Source organism: Poecilia formosa, unplaced genomic scaffold (assembly GCF_000485575.1).
Source record: "Poecilia formosa unplaced genomic scaffold, Poecilia_formosa-5.1.2 Scaffold97, whole genome shotgun sequence".
Taxonomy (NCBI): Eukaryota; Metazoa; Chordata; class Actinopteri; order Cyprinodontiformes; family Poeciliidae; genus Poecilia; species Poecilia formosa.
In genome coordinates, this window is record NW_006800036.1 from 1,264,220 (window position 1) to 1,284,003 (window position 19,784).

General features: G+C 38.2%; 1 protein-coding gene and 1 long non-coding RNA gene across 3 annotated transcripts in view; both read left to right on the forward strand.

The window, feature by feature from the left end:
• parvaa (parvin, alpha a) overlaps nucleotides 1–19,621 on the forward strand; it is a 25,190-nt gene extending 5,569 nt beyond the window's left edge. Inside the window, exons 2-13 of one of the 2 annotated variants that reach the window (XM_007558574.2) lie at nucleotides 1,714–1,803; nucleotides 2,905–2,975; nucleotides 3,513–3,615; nucleotides 4,174–4,314; nucleotides 6,192–6,307; nucleotides 6,530–6,588; nucleotides 8,270–8,289; nucleotides 8,389–8,450; nucleotides 9,172–9,240; nucleotides 9,615–9,716; nucleotides 18,075–18,147; nucleotides 18,993–19,621. In XM_007558574.2, coding sequence (XP_007558636.1) covers nucleotides 1,714–1,803; nucleotides 2,905–2,975; nucleotides 3,513–3,615; nucleotides 4,174–4,314; nucleotides 6,192–6,307; nucleotides 6,530–6,588; nucleotides 8,270–8,289; nucleotides 8,389–8,450; nucleotides 9,172–9,240; nucleotides 9,615–9,716; nucleotides 18,075–18,147; nucleotides 18,993–19,069 — 983 coding nt within the window. In that variant the 3' untranslated portion in view covers nucleotides 19,070–19,621. Of the gene's footprint in view, nucleotides 1–1,713; nucleotides 1,804–2,904; nucleotides 2,976–3,512; nucleotides 3,616–4,173; nucleotides 4,315–6,191; nucleotides 6,308–6,529; nucleotides 6,589–8,269; nucleotides 8,290–8,388; nucleotides 8,451–9,171; nucleotides 9,241–9,614; nucleotides 10,293–18,074; nucleotides 18,148–18,992 lie in introns of those variants that run through there. The other variant, XM_007558573.2, reaches the window with a different exon arrangement.
• On the forward strand, nucleotides 10,714–17,644 carry LOC107836944 (uncharacterized). The gene is made up of 2 exons (XR_001662915.1): nucleotides 10,714–11,306; nucleotides 16,484–17,644. It is a non-coding gene; the product is annotated as an uncharacterized LOC107836944 (long non-coding RNA).
• Nucleotides 19,622–19,784: the final 163 nt, after the last annotated feature.

Here is a 19,784-nt window from a genome sequence, read left to right on the forward strand (position 1 = left end):
ACACACACACACACACACACACACACACACACACACACACACACACAGCAGAAATAGATCTCCCCCAATCAAACCTCCTAAGGTATCCGACACACTGAGAAGAAAGGCGTGCTGGGCTTCTGTAGAGCCCGCTGAGAAGCAGGAAGCAGGCTCTCTGTGTTTGTCTGATGTCAAGTGGCTATTGGTGGAGCGCTGCTGCTGCTGAAGGCTGTTTATGGAATCGAGGAAACGTTTAGGGAGTTGTCCAAACTGTTGCTGAAGCACTTGAGAGATAATAATAAAAAAAACTATTTTTTTTTTTTTTGCCTAAAGGAGTGGTTTTCTTTGATGAAGATGTGTTTGAAGAGTTCTCCTGGATTATTTTATGATTCCTATAAAGTATAGAAAAGCATAGATGTACATGTAATTTTCAAAACAAGGATTGGAAACATATTTTACTCCCTATCCTCATTAGTCTCAAACTGTGACAAAAAGTATATCTGGTGGTACTTAAAGGAGATTTGAGCATTGATTGTTACTGTAAGTACCAAAAACCCAGTGGAAACTAAAGCAGGCGACACGGAGTTGAGAATAAATGCTTGAGGCTTCTTAGTCTATGTTTTGTGAAGTCAGCACTGGGATCTGGGAATAACATCAAACCCTACATATACCATTAATGTTCAGAAAACCGGTGGGATTTGCTCAATCTTGAATTAATGCCAAGGAGAGTGGAGAGAGGGGAAGAGATGACTCTAGGAAATGTGATTGATTCTTTCAGAACCGCTTTGCTATTCCATTATGTAATCAGATTATGACCCATAAATGCATCGGTCGTCATTGTTTATCAACTTTAACATTTCATTTTCTGTTCGTCCCCTCACTGTTATTTGGAGGGCCTGCTTTGTTTACCACGTTGCGACTGCAGTTGCACTGGGACTGTTATGATCCGTGTTTTTGAGTGTTTGTTTTTGACATTTTCTGTGTTTCTGTCCTGTTTCCTCTGAGTCTCTGTCCTGTCCTCCCCGTTGATTGTCCCCCAGGTGTGTCTACTTACCTGATTACCCTCCATGTGTATTTAAACCCACCTGTGTCTGTGTTCTTCGTCGGGTCCTTGTCTAAGTTTGTCAATTGCCGTCGTTCAGTTTATGTTCAGTCATCTCAGTAGAACTGTGTAGTCCTGAGTGTCTGTTCGTTAGTCTTCACAGTAGAACTGGCTGAAGTCCTGTGTTGGCGTCAGCTCTCGTTTTCAGTCGTTGCTACCAGTGTTAGCTTAGCTACCTTCCACTGTGCTGCCTGCTTCTTTGGACTGTCTGAGCTGAGATATATTCATTAAATCATTGTTTTCACCATCTACCTGGGTCTCAGCGTCTCTCCTCACCACCAAAACCCCACTTCATGACAGGGACAATACGAAACCTTCAAATAAGGCACAAACACTTTGAAATACATTTTGTTTTCAAAATAAAGAGTATCAAAAGAGACATTAACCATCTGATTTTACATGATTCAGCTTTGAAAATCGCTCATTAATTTCTCTTCTTAAACTGTCTAATTAAATACGTAATGTCTTGTGAAGTGCTATGAACAAGCAGGAAACAAACCTTACCAAATTATTTAACCACATACAGGGAAAGCTTTACAAAAGTGAGTTGAGCCTCTTAATAGCATGTTTATTAACCACTTTATGCTCAAGGTTCATTAATCTGATTTGTTTTATATCCTCTTTTTCCACAGTATCCGAACTTCAGGAGGAGGGGATAAACGCCATCAACCTTCCTCTCAGTCCTTCACACTATGAGCTGGACCCTGAGGACACCATGCTGGGTAACCCACTGTCACACCCACACACACATCCACACCTGTAGACAGATGATAATTTGGGTTCACATAAAAGATCCAGATTCAGATTAAGCATGTAGATTATTTATTACTTATGTTACTGTGCTGTTTTTTTAATAGGTTAAAATAAGTTGAATAGGGTTCCGGTTGACCGGCTTTCAAAATGTCCAAATTTTGATAATTTTTGTATGCCTGCTGTCTCGGAGTTCACAAATGGTATGACTCCAGTTAAGCACATCCATGCACTGTTGGGAGGGTATTTTATTTGTTTCAGCTTGTCCTGAAAATGCTCATTTTTGCAACAGACTACACAACATTCCCGTGGTGCTCAAGATATTCTCAGCAGTGCGTAAAAGTATCCCTAGAGCTTCAAGGGTAGACGGTACTGAGTGGAAAACACTCAAAGTTAGCCATTTGCAGAAACAGAAAGAGACGTACGCAGCAGTTTGAAAAGCGGCTGTATTTTCTACAGCCTGTGGAGACATTTCTGCTGTTCCTTCATGCCGCAGGAAAGTGAAAGCGCTTTCAATAAGTCAGAGAAGTTTGGTTTTTATTGTCTTTTTAATATTTTAACCTCTTTCTCTCACGGATGGTGCTAGATTTAGAAATGTTGACAATCTTGCGGTTATCTCAGAGTTATTCTCTAGGGAATACACAAAGAAGCATTGTTTATAGTTAATTAGCTGTCCACACTTGTTCTAAATTCTGATATGAGCTGCTTAAGTCTCCAATGTGAACTCTGTAAGTATTTTGTCATTCTTTTAAAGTTTTAGCTGTGCATGATGCCTCTAATGTTAGTGACCAAGGCTATCAGCAGAAATACTTGAACAAATACTCTCATTGTTTGACTTGTTTTAGAACTTAAAGGAAAATAGAAATCGATTAAAATTTGTTATTGGACAGTCAAAGAACCAAAAGATCAGAAATCGACCTCGAAAGTTTGATTGGTGCATCTCCAAATATAAAATGCTTGGAGCTCTGTGATTTGACAAATAAAATGGCTTGATAAGAAAGTGAGAAACTCTTGATAGAAAATAAACAACTCATGAGCTTTTTTTTCGCTTGTGACATTTATTTATTTATCAGAGGAGAACGAAGTGCGCACCATGGTGGACCCCAACTCCAAGAACGATCGCAAACTGCAGGAGCTCATAAAGGTCTGAGTTTTTAAGCTCTGTATTAAGCTGTTTGTGAAAGTACTTGTTTTAGTTTTTTTTTTTTCCCCCAGAGGAACTCCAAACATGTTTCAATTTTTAATTAATATTCAATCGCTTTTTGTTATCTTTGATCATTTCATCTTTACCTTTTTTTTTTTCTTCTGATACAATTGTGGAAATTTTTATTTATTTTTTAACAGCATTACATGTATTTTACAGATAAAGAAACAAGCACAGGTGTCTGGGCATTAATGCACAGGGAAATAAAACAAATGCAGACAGATGTCACGCTATTCTGTCATTTTCAGATATGCTCAAATGTGTTTTCTTTATGGTTTAGAAATTAAAACTAAACCATAAAAAACTAAACCATCACTAAACCTGTTTTCTTTTGTGGAAGCTTCACTTCTCTTTGTGCTTGCTTTTCTAACTACTAACCCCATTATTTCAAAATTTCTTGCATAAATTATATATTTCAAATATTTACCTTTCACTTAGACATTTGCTCAAACATTTCCCCGTTTCTCTGTGATGTAGGTGTTGATCGACTGGATAAACGACGTCCTGGTGGGCGAGAGGATCATTGTGAAGGACCTGACTGAAGATCTGTATGATGGGCAGGTTCTGCAGAAGTTATTTGGTGAGAGCTTGAACCCTCACAGAATCTGGCTGGACTACTTTAGTATACCAAATCACACATTTTTTCATGTTATATTAAAGTTTGTTTTTGTATTTGTTCTCTGTCTCTAAAGATTCTGATGAATCAAATTAATAAAAATCTGTGGAGTTGTTTGGTGATGAACAATAACCCTACAACAATCCCAAAGCATAAGAAATGCAGGCAATGGAGGTTGAGTTTGGTGAAGGACTTTGTAAAATAATCGCAAGATTCCTCAGTTTTGCCATCGACAAGCTCCAAAATTGGTTGAAGGAAGTGTGGCTGTTTGTAAAATTAAATTGCAGTGATTGCAGCCATCTGACTCCTTCAGGACTAAAAGAAAATTCTTGCAAGCTGTGGAGTATTGTGTTAGAGTGGATTTCTTTCTACAACCAAAAATGAAGATATTGAGTCAATTTGTTTCTCAAGTGCTCCCGACATCATTGACATTAAAAAGACTAAATCAAACTAACCGAATACTCATTTAAGCCCATTTTAAAGCTCACCTGCAGAGTGTTATCTCATTCATTTGTGTTACAGAAAAGTTGGAAGGTGAGAAACTGAACGTCGCAGAGGTGACTCAGTCTGAGATCGCCCAGAAGCAGAAGCTGCAGACCGTTTTGGAGCGCATCAACGAATCGCTCAAGCTGTCCACCAGAAACATCCGCTGGAATGTCGACTGTAAGAAAGAAATATGACATTTTATTTGTGCTTTCATGAACTGACACTCAGCCTGTTCAGTGTCTTCTCTCAATTTCTACGTATTTCTGAGCAGTGTGTTTTTATTTGGACTGCCTGGTGTGAAGTATTACGCCACAAAAAATATAAAGATCAGAATTATTTTGATCTTATTTGGATTTGATTTATATTTGGCTTGCAACATCACCACTAGAATTAGTTTTTTTTGTTTGTTTGTTTTTTTGTTTTTTTTTCAAAATAATGCACACTTATCTAAAAATCCACAAAAAGAGTTTTCAGTTTTTATTTGCCCTGTAAATCCTTTTATTTCTGTATTTTAAGCCGTCCCCAAGGTTCTACATCGAGCTTTGGTTTTGATTTTTGGAAGGTGTTGTAATGAATTTACCTTTAAAAAGATAACCTTGTCCAAATCTATTAGAGTATAATAAAGATCTGAGCATTTCCGGGAAACAGAAAAACAGGAAAATAACATTTTAACACACTGCTGAATTGTAGGCAAGCTTCAGTGTTGTTTTATAATTAGTAAAAAAAAACAAAAAACAAAACATAAAACCCAACTATGCAAGGCTTTAAATTCAAATATCTGAAAGATCTTTGGGTAAAATCTAGAAAATGTATGGAAATTATTTCATTTTCAAATGGAAAATCTGTACAAAGACTTAGATTTAAGCTCCTATACCACCACATGAACTCCACAATGGTCAGAACAGCCTTTTAACTCCATCAAAAAGAAAATGTAAAGGGAAAAAGAAAACTGATGAACCAATTTTCTGTTTCAGGAAGAAACTTGCAAACACAAAGAAAAGGGAAAAAAATCGATAAAGTGAGAGCAGTGCACCACAGAAGGACAGTATTAAATGCATTTCTTTCATAACAAAAAAAAATACTTTGACATTCTTACTTGTGTTTCTGCTGGAGGCTGTGTCCTTAAAGCTATTGTTGTGAGACGTCCTCAGAAATGCAAAGGAGCACAGTCAATAACATGGAATGTAATTGATTTCGCTGTCCTTTTATTTGAAGAGCTTTCTCCTAATCAATGTTGTTTTGTTTGTTTTCCTCTGATCTCTCATTTGATGTTGTAGAAACACCCTCATTCCTGAATTAGCCTGCTCAGACCCCTTACATGCGAGGACGATGTAAAGAACGCCCTTTTAACGCTCACTTTGTGACGCAGTAATGCCACTGACTTCGATCGGAAGCTTCAGACTCTTAATTGATTCTTTGATTGTTTTCTGGATTATAAACCCTATTTGCTTGCTTGTTTGTGCCTCACGAGATGAAACTAAACAGTTTGTTTGTGATGGAGCAAATCGTGCACTCAGTTTTTAAATTTTATACACAGAACGCCATGAAAAAGAGTTTGATCCCGTATGGATTTCTACTGTTTTTGTGGAGGGGGGGGAGGGTTTATGCGTCAGATCTGCCAAAAAATAAATAGCAGACACAGATAACCAGAGGAAAGGTCAACCAAGTGCATTTTTCAAAGGTTGATTTCATTTAATAAGTGGAAACTCACCTGACCCGATGTGGAAAAAAAGGTAACACTTTATTTAAAGGGGCGTGAATAAGACTGACATGATACTGTCATGAACATGACATAACTCCTGTCATGAACATGAATAAGCCTTCATGAATATTTATGACTGTTGTCATAAAGCGTCATTCGGTAAATTATGACACTTTTAATACAAAGTTGACATTATTCAAAATGTCTTTGTTATGACAACTTGACATTAACCAAGAAATCATTACTGATACAAATTTGTTATAAAAGTATTACTGATTGCACTTTAAAAATTAGGTAACTTTATGTTATTAAAGGTAAAGTTTAAATCCTGTGGTTCTTCTTCCCATATCAGCGGTCCATGCTAAGAGCATAGTCGCCATCCTACACCTGCTGGTGGCGCTGTCACAACACTTCAGAGCGCCAATCAGATTGCCAGACCATGTTTCTATTCAAGTAGTGGTGGTTCAGGTTGGTGTCTTTTTTTTGTGTGTTTGCTAAATTGTGCACTATTTTACCATGTTTACTGAAGCTGGTGCCTTTTTATGTTAATACTCTTAGATTTTTTTTTTTTTTAACTTAGTCTTAATTTTCAACACCTTGTTTTTTTCTTCTTCTTTTTACTTTTTCCTCTCATATTTGGCAGCACAGCTTACATAACATGTATACAATGAGTCCCTTTGTGTCTTTCAGAAGAGAGAGGGCATCCTTCAGTCCCGGCAGATCCAAGAAGAAATCACTGGTAACACAGAGTGAGTACATGTCTTTGTGTTGGCCATTCTTACACCTCACCGCACACTTCTGCACCGCTGAAAGATATTAGAGTTGGTGCTACAAAGAAACCTCCCGATAAAAACTTTTTGCAAAACACATTGTACTCTTGAAGCGCAAATAGCTCAGCCTTTGTACCTTTTCAGACAAATGTGTGCGTGGCATTAGGTCACGTAACTCTGAACTGCCGACCACTGTTGTGTCGACACAAAACAACCAACCAGAGATAAAACGGTTTAACGGACACAAAATGTCTGATTTTTTTGGGCACGGTGTCGCCTAAGTTTTGCCCCGACACTGAAACGTCCAGGTCTGAAAAAAAGGTACCTGTTAAGAATTTGTTGTTTGTTAATATTAAAAACAGAATTTAATGGTTTTGTTGTTTAATGTGTGCCTGGGAAATCAGCAGAAGAATCTCTGTTGGGTGCAGCTAGAGATTAAAAACAATTTAATACACAAAATAGAAAAAAACACAACCTTAATAGTACCATAGAAATATATCGCTATAGTATATGTTGCATTTATGACATATCATGTAAATGTTTTTTTCCATTTGTGCACACTGATGAAAAGAAAACACTGGAACATGGGAACTACGCAGATCAGTTTCATAGAAGTTTTAGCTTGCTTTAAAATAAATAACACCTATATTTAGGATCTTCTCTCGTTCAAATATAGATTTAATTTCCTGAGAATTTGAAGCTTGCACCCCCCCTCTTTCCCTGAGCCAGTGGAACAAATGTTGTGCACAGGTGAAATGACGACCATTGTATCTAAACAAGCACTGTGATGGCACCCTCAGCTGAAGAATTAGACAATTTTAACCAAGCAGAGCCTCTCTCGGACTTTTTGTCTCCCCTGTGAGGGAGTCCTGCAGCCTGACAGCACCGACGAGGGAGATAACAGCAGGCCAACACTCGCACACACTCACATTTGGTTGTGGTGGATGGATAGACTGCTAATAACATACACACGCACACACACACACACACACACACACACACACACACACACAATGGTGGTCACAGTGGAAATGGGTTATTACCACACCACCAGGACCGTTGCCCGGACCTGCCCGCGTTTGCCATCAGAGATTACACCGTGAACATGTGTGCGTGTGATTTCTGTGTGTTTGTTTGTCTGTGCGGCTGCCATTTCTCGCTGGCCTGCCCGCTGCGATATCTTTGCCTTCGGGGACACTCATGCTGCAGTGATCCCTACCCTCCAGAACCACCTGAGCCTTTCCAACAAAAGCCTCCTCCAAAGTGCGGACGGTATAATAACGAGACAAGAGGCCCTTCATTCCCACAGAAAAGCAGGATGTTCTGCACAGACATGTCTTCATTTATTGTTTTAATACCCTGCAGTATTTGAGGTGATTGCATTGTACTGTAACATGTGGCTGTTGTAACAATCCCCAGTTATTTAAACACCTAGGGTAACAATCTGTGTCCATTGTTAATCATATTATTTAGAGGTGGCTTTATTATTACTGTATTGTCATTTGTTTAACATAATCCCTCCAGTCGTTGCATTCCTCGGTGACTGAACCTGAAGCATCTTAAACATTCCTGTTTATTATGAACATTCAAGTGTGAAATTCTCAATATGAAAAAAAAAACAGCTTCTGATTTTTGATTCTTTTTTTTTTCTTTTCCCCAGGGCTTTTTCTGGCAGACATGGTAGGAATTTAATATAAATATACATATTTTAAAAATTTCCCTTTCTTGCATCCTTTTGTTATTTTGTATTTATTAATACATTTTCTTTATCCTCCTCAGAGCGCGATGCTTTTGACACCCTGTTCGACCACGCTCCAGATAAGCTGAATGTTGTCAAAAAGGTAGCGAGGCTTCACAGCAGCATCGCAGATTTATCTGTCATCTCTGACACAGTCATGCAGAAGTGTGACATTTTATAATGAAACAAAGAAACCCAGTGCTCACATACAATCCTGAGCGTTATGAAACTTTTAATATTTTCAGTATCTCAATAAAGGTGGGATAGTAAATTAGAATATTGAAAACGTAGGTATTACTAGACTTTTCTGTTGTCTTAAGGGTGGAGCATCTATCCATCCTGGTCACTGTAAAAAAGTTAATGTCTATTTTTTTTTTTTTTTTACATTTTAAAATTTGTTTAAAAATGGCTGATAACTTTAAGGATGTCATTTTAGGGAAGTATTAACATTGACATTAGAAATGAGTAGGCTATATAATACCTTTTAAAGATTAACTTCCATCAAAACTCTCAAAAGTGTTTGACAGGAGACATGATTAACTTTTTGTTGCATCATCGATCATTTTACTTTCATTTTCTTCGTTTGGGAACCGAGGATGGCATTGACAGAAATTTTTTCATTCTTACTGTTTATAAGATTTAAGCTACTTAACAGTCTGCGGTTGTTTACATGTAATCTATCACTGAAATATGAGCTGCAGGCCGACCAGTCAGAGAAACTGGCCATGGGATTGTTGTCTCCAGATGATGCATTTTCTATAGTTTCAAAAACCAATTTAATAGGATGGTTTTCTATTCATGATCGTTTCTTTGTTGTGTTCCAGACTTTGATCACTTTTGTGAACAAACACCTAAACAAGCTCAATCTAGAAGTGTCTGAACTGGACACACAGGTGAGTCTCACATTCTACCTGTTTTAACCTCACAGCTAAAATGTCATTTAAGATTCAGGAGTTGCCTTGTCCTTGTTGACCTGGGCTCAGTCCAGCTGCTTTGCATCCATCTTTATTTAAAGGGTTCTTTATCTCATCAACAGGCACCTATGTGGAAGTTTTTACTACAGAAATTAGGATTTTCTTTTTCTCATGCCAGACAGGAAATGAAAAGCTTTTTTTAGTTTCTTACAACCTTTGTTCCAATGAAACTCAACCTGTCCAATTGATTACTGTGATGGCAAAACTGTTGACCAGCTTCTTTAAACAATATAATTTTTCCAGTTGCATCAAATTTGTCTTCATGTATTTTTTGTGCATCTGTTTTTGTTTAGTTTGCAGATGGGGTTTATCTGGTGTTGCTGATGGGTCTGTTGGAAGGATACTTCGTACCACTCTACAACTTCTTCCTCACACCTGAGAATTTTGACCAAAAGGTGCAAAGTCTTGATTGTCTTTCTACTTCATTACCTCCAATGAGCAAGTAGAAGGCATCTAATGGATTTCTTTTTTTTTTTTAAGTATCTTATTAATTAAAGAGTCATCCAACTTGGAATGAGAACCGTTTGAAACGGAGACCACGTCTTCGGTAGGGAAGTGTGGAAAATGAATCTCACCTTAGCTGTTTGTTGTATCATTTAATGAAGTTAGAGGAAACACAGAAGTTATAAGAGGATAATAACCAGAAAACAGGTTAAGAAGTTAGGATGTAAAAATGCCTCGGTACTCTATGTGGCCGTGACAGGTTAGAGTCCTGGCCTGTTGAACTTTGAACTTTGCCGTATGTCTTCCCCTCTTTCACAACCCACTTTGCTGTCGACTGTCAAAAAACACAGTACTTTAGACTGAAATCTGCCAAGGGAATAAAAAATTTTTTTTATTTGGCTGAACTGTATATCTGTTGCATTCCTTTTTTTTTTTTTGGTTTACCATCATAATCTGATTTAAATGACTGAAAACATGTTTGACATGTAGAGTTACATACATGGTTAAATCCTATTTCTTTAAACTCTGATGCAGTGTCAGTTTTCACTACACTGCAGAGTGCTAACCTGTCTATTCTCAACCAATCTCTCCTGCCAGACACAAACCTGAAATCCCCCAAAAAACAACACTAACACCACTTTCTTCCTCCATCTGTATTTCGTGAAGTGTTGTTGTCCACTCTGCTGCATTGTTACTCCTAGTTTGTTTGTTTTTTTTTTCTTTCTGAGCTCATCTTCATCCTGACCCACAGTTTAAGCAACACTCTTAAATCAATACTCCATTTCGGAGGAGCCTTCTGTGCTCGGAGCCAAGACTCTCCTCTCAGTAGCTTGATAAATGTCGCTCGTTCTCCCCGGAGCCCATTCGGCTCAGCCGCTGGCCTTCGTAGTAGTATGGTATTCTGAACAGGCAATCTGCGGACACCACAGTAGCCTTTTGTTTGGGTTTTAGCCAGCAGCCTCTGCCAAGCTGCGGAGCAGAATGGGCATCGGTGCTACAATGCACACAGCCTTTCCTGGCCCAGAAGAACAGGCAACGGCCCCACAGCATCTGTAATCTCCTATTGCACAGGGAAACAGTGGAGTGGCTCAGGGGCTCGGCTCTGTTTCCGTGTGTGTGTGTGTGTGTGTGTGTGTGTGTGTTCGAGGCCTATCAACGATACACCAGGGGTGGGCTGAAAAGTAGCACAAGGCATCAAGAAATCACTCCTGCTCCTGCTCAGTGGATCTCTTCTTCAGGCTCTTCCTTTCTGCTTTTTTGTATTAGATGGGCTTAGGTCACGCTTTTCACACAATAAGCCTTTGTTGGGCAAAGCTTTTAGTACTTCACAGCAGGAAGGGTATACACACACACATACTAAGAGCACACACACACAAACGATGGGCAGAGAATAGAAAACATCTTTCAACTGTTAGCCTCTTCTCCCTGATTGGTCTTCCTCTTCCCCTACAGTTTTTTTTTTCACTCTCTAGAGATTGCTGTAGAAGTCCTTTTCTTGGTTTCCTGAACACAACTGGATCTCTGCTCATCCGACACTGTAGGTCTGTCNTTCTTCCCATATCAGCGGTCCATGCTAAGAGCATAGTCGCCATCCTACACCTGCTGGTGGCGCTGTCACAACACTTCAGAGCGCCAATCAGATTGCCAGACCATGTTTCTATTCAAGTAGTGGTGGTTCAGGTTGGTGTCTTTTTTTTGTGTGTTTGCTAAATTGTGCACTATTTTACCATGTTTACTGAAGCTGGTGCCTTTTTATGTTAATACTCTTAGATTTTTTTTTTTTTTAACTTAGTCTTAATTTTCAACACCTTGTTTTTTTCTTCTTCTTTTTACTTTTTCCTCTCATATTTGGCAGCACAGCTTACATAACATGTATACAATGAGTCCCTTTGTGTCTTTCAGAAGAGAGAGGGCATCCTTCAGTCCCGGCAGATCCAAGAAGAAATCACTGGTAACACAGAGTGAGTACATGTCTTTGTGTTGGCCATTCTTACACCTCACCGCACACTTCTGCACCGCTGAAAGATATTAGAGTTGGTGCTACAAAGAAACCTCCCGATAAAAACTTTTTGCAAAACACATTGTACTCTTGAAGCGCAAATAGCTCAGCCTTTGTACCTTTTCAGACAAATGTGTGGGTGGCGTTAGGTCACGTAACTCTGAACTGCCGACCACTGTTGTGTCGACACAAAACAACCAACCAGAGATAAAACGGTTTAACGGACACAAAATGTCTGATTTTTTTTGGGCACGGTGTCGCCTAAGTTTTGCCCCGACACTGAAACGTCCAGGTCTGAAAAAAAGGTACCTGTTAAGAATTTGTTGTTTGTTAATATTAAAAACAGAATTTAATGGTTTTGTTGTTTAATGTGTGCCTGGGAAATCAGCAGAAGAATCTCTGTTGGGTGCAGCTAGAGATTAAAAACAATTTAATACACAAAATAGAAAAAAACACAACCTTAATAGTACCATAGAAATATATCGCTATAGTATATGTTGCATTTATGACATATCATGTAAATGTTTTTTTCCATTTGTGCACACTGATGAAAAGAAAACACTGGAACATGGGAACTACGCAGATCAGTTTCATAGAAGTTTTAGCTTGCTTTAAAATAAATAACACCTATATTTAGGACTTAATAACCTAAAATAGGCTACCTAAAAAATGATCTTCTCTCGTTCAAATATAGATTTAATTTCCTGAGAATTTGAAGCTTGTACCCCCCCTCTTTCCCTGAGCCAGTGGAACAAATGTTGTGCACAGGTGAAATGACGACCATTGTATCTAAACAAGCACTGTGATGGCACCCTCAGCTGAAGAATTAGACAATTTTAACCAAGCAGAGCCTCTCTCGGACTTTTTGTCTCCCCTGTGAGGGAGTCCTGCAGCCTGACAGCACCGACGAGGGAGATAACAGCAGGCCAACACTCGCACACACTCACATTTGGTTGTGGTGGATGGATAGACTGCTAATAACATACACACGCACACACACACACACACACACACACACACACACACACACAATGGTGGTCACAGTGGAAATGGGTTATTACCACACCACCAGGACCGTTGCCCGGACCTGCCCGCGTTTGCCATCAGAGATTACACCGTGAGCATGTGTGCGTGTGATTTCTGTGTGTTTGTTTGTCTGTGCGGCTGCCATTTCTCGCTGGCCTGCCCGCTGCGATATCTTTGCCTTCGGGGACACTCATGCTGCAGTGATCCCTACCCTCCAGAACCACCTGAGCCTTTCCAACAAAAGCCTCCTCCAAAGTGCGGACGGTATAATAACGAGACAAGAGGCCCTTCATTCCCACAGAAAAGCAGGATGTTCTGCACAGACATGTCTTCATTTATTGTTTTAATACCCTGCAGTATTTGAGGTGATTGCATTGTACTGTAACATGTGGCTGTTGTAACAATCCCCAGTTATTTAAACACCTAGGGTAACAATCTGTGTCCATTGTTAATCATATTATTTAGAGGTGGCTTTATTATTACTGTATTGTCATTTGTTTAACATAATCCCTCCAGTCGTTGCATTCCTCGGTGACTGAACCTGAAGCATCTTAAACATTCCTGTTTATTATGAACATTCAAGTGTGAAATTCTCAATATGAAAAAAAAAACAGCTTCTGATTTTTGATTCTTTTTTTTTTCTTTTCCCCAGGGCTTTTTCTGGCAGACATGGTAGGAATTTAATATAAATATACATATTTTAAAAATTTCCCTTTCTTGCATCCTTTTGTTATTTTGTATTTATTAATACATTTTCTTTATCCTCCTCAGAGCGCGATGCTTTTGACACCCTGTTCGACCACGCTCCAGATAAGCTGAATGTTGTCAAAAAGGTAGCGAGGCTTCACAGCAGCATCGCAGATTTATCTGTCATCTCTGACACAGTCATGCAGAAGTGTGACATTTTATAATGAAACAAAGAAACCCAGTGCTCACATACAATCCTGAGCGTTATGAAACTTTTAATATTTTCAGTATCTCAATAAAGGTGGGATAGTAAATTAGAATATTGAAAACGTAGGTATTACTAGACTTTTCTGTTGTCTTAAGGGTGGAGCATCTATCCATCCTGGTCACTGTAAAAAAGTTAATGTCTATTTTTTTTTTTTTTTTACATTTTAAAATTTGTTTAAAAATGGCTGATAACTTTAAGGATGTCATTTTAGGGAAGTATTAACATTGACATTAGAAATGAGTAGGCTATATAATACCTTTTAAAGATTAACTTCCATCAAAACTCTCAAAAGTGTTTGACAGGAGACATGATTAACTTTTTGTTGCATCATCGATCATTTTACTTTCATTTTCTTCGTTTGGGAACCGAGGATGGCATTGACAGAAATTTTTTCATTCTTACTGTTTATAAGATTTAAGCTACTTAACAGTCTGCGGTTGTTTACATGTAATCTATCACTGAAATATGAGCTGCAGGCCGACCAGTCAGAGAAACTGGCCATGGGATTGTTGTCTCCAGATGATGCATTTTCTATAGTTTCAAAAACCAATTTAATAGGATGGTTTTCTATTCATGATCGTTTCTTTGTTGTGTTCCAGACTTTGATCACTTTTGTGAACAAACACCTAAACAAGCTCAATCTAGAAGTGTCTGAACTGGACACACAGGTGAGTCTCACATTCTACCTGTTTTAACCTCACAGCTAAAATGTCATTTAAGATTCAGGAGTTGCCTTGTCCTTGTTGACCTGGGCTCAGTCCAGCTGCTTTGCATCCATCTTTATTTAAAGGGTTCTTTATCTCATCAACAGGCACCTATGTGGAAGTTTTTACTACAGAAATTAGGATTTTCTTTTTCTCATGCCAGACAGGAAATGAAAAGCTTTTTTTAGTTTCTTACAACCTTTGTTCCAATGAAACTCAACCTGTCCAATTGATTACTGTGATGGCAAAACTGTTGACCAGCTTCTTTAAACAATATAATTTTTCCAGTTGCATCAAATTTGTCTTCATGTATTTTTTGTGCATCTGTTTTTGTTTAGTTTGCAGATGGGGTTTATCTGGTGTTGCTGATGGGTCTGTTGGAAGGATACTTCGTACCACTCTACAACTTCTTCCTCACACCTGAGAATTTTGACCAAAAGGTGCAAAGTCTTGATTGTCTTTCTACTTCATTACCTCCAATGAGCAAGTAGAAGGCATCTAATGGATTTCTTTTTTGAAAGTATCTTATTAATTAAAGAGTCATCCAACTTGGAATGAGAACCGTTTGAAACGGAGACCACGTCTTCGGTAGGGAAGTGTGGAAAATGAATCTCACCTTAGCTGTTTGTTGTATCATTTAATGAAGTTAGAGGAAACACAGAAGTTATAAGAGGATAATAACCAGAAAACAGGTTAAGAAGTTAGGATGTAAAAATGCCTCGGTACTCTATGTGGCCGTGACAGGTTAGAGTCCTGGCCTGTTGAACTTTGAACTTTGCCGTATGTCTTCCCCTCTTTCACAACCCACTTTGCTGTCGACTGTCAAAAAACACAGTACTTTAGACTGAAATCTGCCAAGGGAATAAAAAATTTTTTTTATTTGGCTGAACTGTATATCTGTTGCATTCCTTTTTTTTTTTTTGGTTTACCATCATAATCTGATTTAAATGACTGAAAACATGTTTGACATGTAGAGTTACATACATGGTTAAATCCTATTTCTTTAAACTCTGATGCAGTGTCAGTTTTCACTACACTGCAGAGTGCTAACCTGTCTATTCTGAACCAATCTCTCCTGCCAGACACAAACCTGAAATCCCCCAAAAAACAACACTAACACCACTTTCTTCCTCCATCTGTATTTCGTGAAGTGTTGTTGTCCACTCTGCTGCATTGTTACTCCTAGTTTGTTTGTTTGTTTTTTTTTTTTTCCTTTCTGAGCTCATCTTCATCCTGACCCACAGTTTAAGCAACACTCTTAAATCAATACTCCATTTCGGAGGAGCCTTCTGTGCTCGGAGCCAAGACTCTCCTCTCAGTAGCTTGATAAATGTCGCTCGTTCTCCCCGGAGCCCATTCGGCTCAGCCGCTGGCCTTCGTAGTAGTATGGTATTCTGAACAGGCAATCTGCGGACACCACAGTAGCCTTTTGTTTGGGTTTTAGCCAGCAGCCCCTGCCAAGCTGCGGAGCAGAATGGGCATCGGTGCTACAATGCACACAGCCTTTCCTGGCCCAGAAGAACAGGCAACGGCCCCACAGCATCTGTAATCTCCTATTGCACAGGGAAACAGTGGAGTGGCTCAGGGGCTCGGCTCTGTTTCCGTGTGTGTGTGTGTGTGTGTGTGTGTGTGTGTTCGAGGCCTATCAACGATACACCAGGGGTGGGCTGAAAAGTAGCACAAGGCATCAAGAAATCACTCCTGCTCCTGCTCAGTGGATCTCTTCTTCAGGCTCTTCCTTTCTGCTTTTTTGTATTAGATGGGCTTAGGTCACGCTTTTCACACAATAAGCCTTTGTTGGGCAAAGCTTTTAGTACTTCACAGCAGGAAGGGTATACACACACACATACTAAGAGCACACACACACAAACGATGGGCAGAGAATAGAAAACATCTTTCAACTGTTAGCCTCTTCTCCCTGATTGGTCTTCCTCTTCCCCTACAGTTTTTTTTTTCACTCTCTAGAGATTGCTGTAGAAGTCCTTTTCTTGGTTTCCTGAACACAACTGGATCTCTGCTCATCCGACACTGTAGGTCTGTCAGCAAACCTTAGAAAATGACAGACTAAAGAAAGTATCATTCTCATGCTTCAGACATCATAATTATGACATAATTTGTCTGCACGTCACCCAGGGTTTCCCAGTCAATCTGGAAAAGGAGCTAATTTAATTTCAGCGTTTTTTTCATGTCCAGAAGCAAATGGAAAAAGACAAAAATAAAGTTGAAAATATTTGTTTTTCCACATTTGTTTTCCTTATCTATTTTGTAAATGTTCTTTCCTCTGGTCCTCTTTTTCCTGTTCTCCTTTGTCTTCCCTCTCTCCTGTTTGTACGTCTTTCCCTCCTTGTTTCTTTATTGGCTTGGTTCTCTCCCTCCATCTTTGTTTCCTAATTCACTTCTGTCATGTCTTCTTATCTCAGTTTTCTGCTTTATGTTATGACCTTTTTCCTCCTTGGGTACTTCCTTCTTTTCTTCTTTGTGCCCTCAGTTTCTTACTCCTTTCCTTCCTCTGTTGTGACCTTGCTTCCTTCCTACCTTCCTCTAGTTATGCGCAGATTAATAACTATTAAACGAAGCTAAATACAACAAAGTTTTCTATTGATCATTTAATCTAAATTATAAGTTTTCCTGCAGAAGTTTTATATTTTTTTACAGTAAACCTTTGTATTTCTCTAAAAATACGATGTAAACAAAGATTTTCCCTTTTAAAATGTAAATTAGATGTAGCCACTGACAGCAATAAATGAAATCTATATATTTATACATAAGTGCAAATAATAAGTGTGAGTGGTCCAGTTGTTTAGCCGCAAGTACAGCTTTAAATGCAAAGGAATCAATTTCTATTTCTCCCTGTAAATAAGTATTAAAATGAAGGCAATTACTTACAAACTACTGCATTTTAAACTGTGCTTAATATTTTTGAGTTCAGTTAAATCTAATTCATTAGATTTCATAACTTTTTCTACACAAAATATGACTAAGTGGGAAGTAAGTGAAATAGATTTGGTGGGCTGCACAAAGTTTGCACCTAAACACATGCGAGCTCAACATTAATCAGTGAGCTATACAACTTATCATCAAACATTTATTCAGAGGGAAAATGTGTCAGACCGGCTAAATGCTGAACTTCAGCATTTAGCATAGAGTAGCTGTGAATAATTTTGAGTGGCCTCAATAAAGAATGGTAACAAAAAACTGGCAATTCAGCAAATGTAACTGATGCAGATTGACACATTTTGTATTTTTTTTTAGGATGATATTTTGAATGCTTTCATTTTAAATAAGTAAATAATTATGACCCCTAAGCTAAATCCACTAAAATAAGGTGTTGAAAGTATTCATTGTTGAGGGATTATTATATAGGCTTCTTCACCAGTGACATCATAACTGGCTACTGACTCCCCTAGCGATCTATATAGATGGAATCACTGTCTGGACCTTGGACCTTTTTTGATGCTGGTGATGGGGACATGTGAACATTAATAATTTAAGCTGCTGGCTTTTTTTCGTGCTGCTCTTAAAGGCTAAAGTACTTGCAGAGCAACAGCTGTGCATGAATAAACCCACCTGAGGTGTGTGTGTTCCCTTGCTAGAAAGTGTGACGGCATTATCTTTCTCCCCACAGGTTCACAACGTGTCGTTCTCCTTTGAGCTGATGCAGGACGGTGGCCTGGAGCGACCAAAGCCCCGACCTGAGGGTGAGATGCCCGTTTGTCACTTTTATGCTTTCCACATTTGCTTTTTTTTTTTTTTAACTGTACCATGTCCTGAAAAGGAAACAATGACTGAAACAGTACTTGTCTTAACTGTAAGTAATATTTTATGCCTAAATTGGGTCAAAACATTTGATGTTAAAAGACTTTCTTTAAGTGATGTATTCCCTTTTTCATGCATCCATTCTGGCAATTTTTTTTTCTGGAAATCTAGAAAAGAAAGACATAAAATTTTTGAAACAGCCGAGCCAAAGTTCAGAACTAAATTAGAATGGAAATCTGTTCAGCTATTTGAAGAGTTCTGTGGACAAGAGATGTTCTTGCAATCTGAACTCATGGAAAGGGAAGTGGGCAGAAACAGAAATCAGGTCAAGATGTGGTCAGACCCCTACCAAGCTAAAACATTTAAAAATGAAATCAAATGTATTGCTTTAAGGTTGTGCATGCTTCTGAAACCGTGTTTTTGCTGATTTTTCCATTTAGTTATTTAATTTTTCTTTACTAACAGTTCCTTGCTTTTCAGTTGTCTTGTGCAAGCTATGCATATGCCACATTAAAAATGGAAAAAGTTTTGAAATATTTTAAAATTCTGTTCATTTTTTCACATTACAAAAAACATGGACTGGATGGAATATGAATGATTGAATAGGTTTCTGGCATTTATTTGCATTTATTTCTCTGTTAATGATATTTGTCATAACCATCCAGGCTTTGCATTAAGTTTTTCTTTTTTTCTTTATGCAAAAGGAAATATTTGCCTATTTGGTTTTCAGATAACAAAAAAATGCTCATATTTGCCTAATCTTGAATTCTCTTGTCGTTTTCCTCAGACATTGTGAACTGCGACCTTAAATCAACTCTGCGTGTCCTGTATAACCTTTTCTCCAGGTACAGAAACGTGGAGTGAGCGTCACACTTCACAAGTGGGAACATGTTACAGCAACCACCACGACGTTCTTATCAGTGTTTTGTATCCTCTGTGTATTATTAATATGTCATTTTTAAACAAATGCATGAATCACATTCAGTCTGCTAGATAAGAAATCACATAAATCTGTGTCTACTTCAACTCCTGCAGAGACATGCAGCTTTTTAAATAAATAAATAAATAAATAATACAATAAAATAAAAATAAAATAAAACTTTTTGTGGAAAATTGCAGGAATGTTTTGCAGATTTAGAGCTGAAAAACATTCAGACATATTATCAAAGCTTAGGTAAGTCCATTGGTGTGTTACCCCCAAACAAATATCATGACCACGTTTCCGATTATCTTTATATTTTATCTATAAAAGCAAAAGAAAGACAAGAACGTTTATGCATATTTATTGTCCATTTTGTCACCCCTTTTCCAGCTGTAAGAAAATGTCCTCCAGGTTTGTTTATGTCCTCATAAGTGCCTTTGTTTAAACCTGTGAATACTATCAGCTTGATGATGGGAGGAATGTGCTCCAGCTGTCTTAATGCTCCAGATTTCCTTTGCAGACAAAGTAGAACGCTAAAGATTTTTGACCAAAGCTTTGCTGTACTCGCATGATTAAATATTAAATATAAAGATCTTACTAAGCAGCTACTTACCTATTTGTATTTTACTCCATAAAATTTGTTTTCTTTTTTAACTG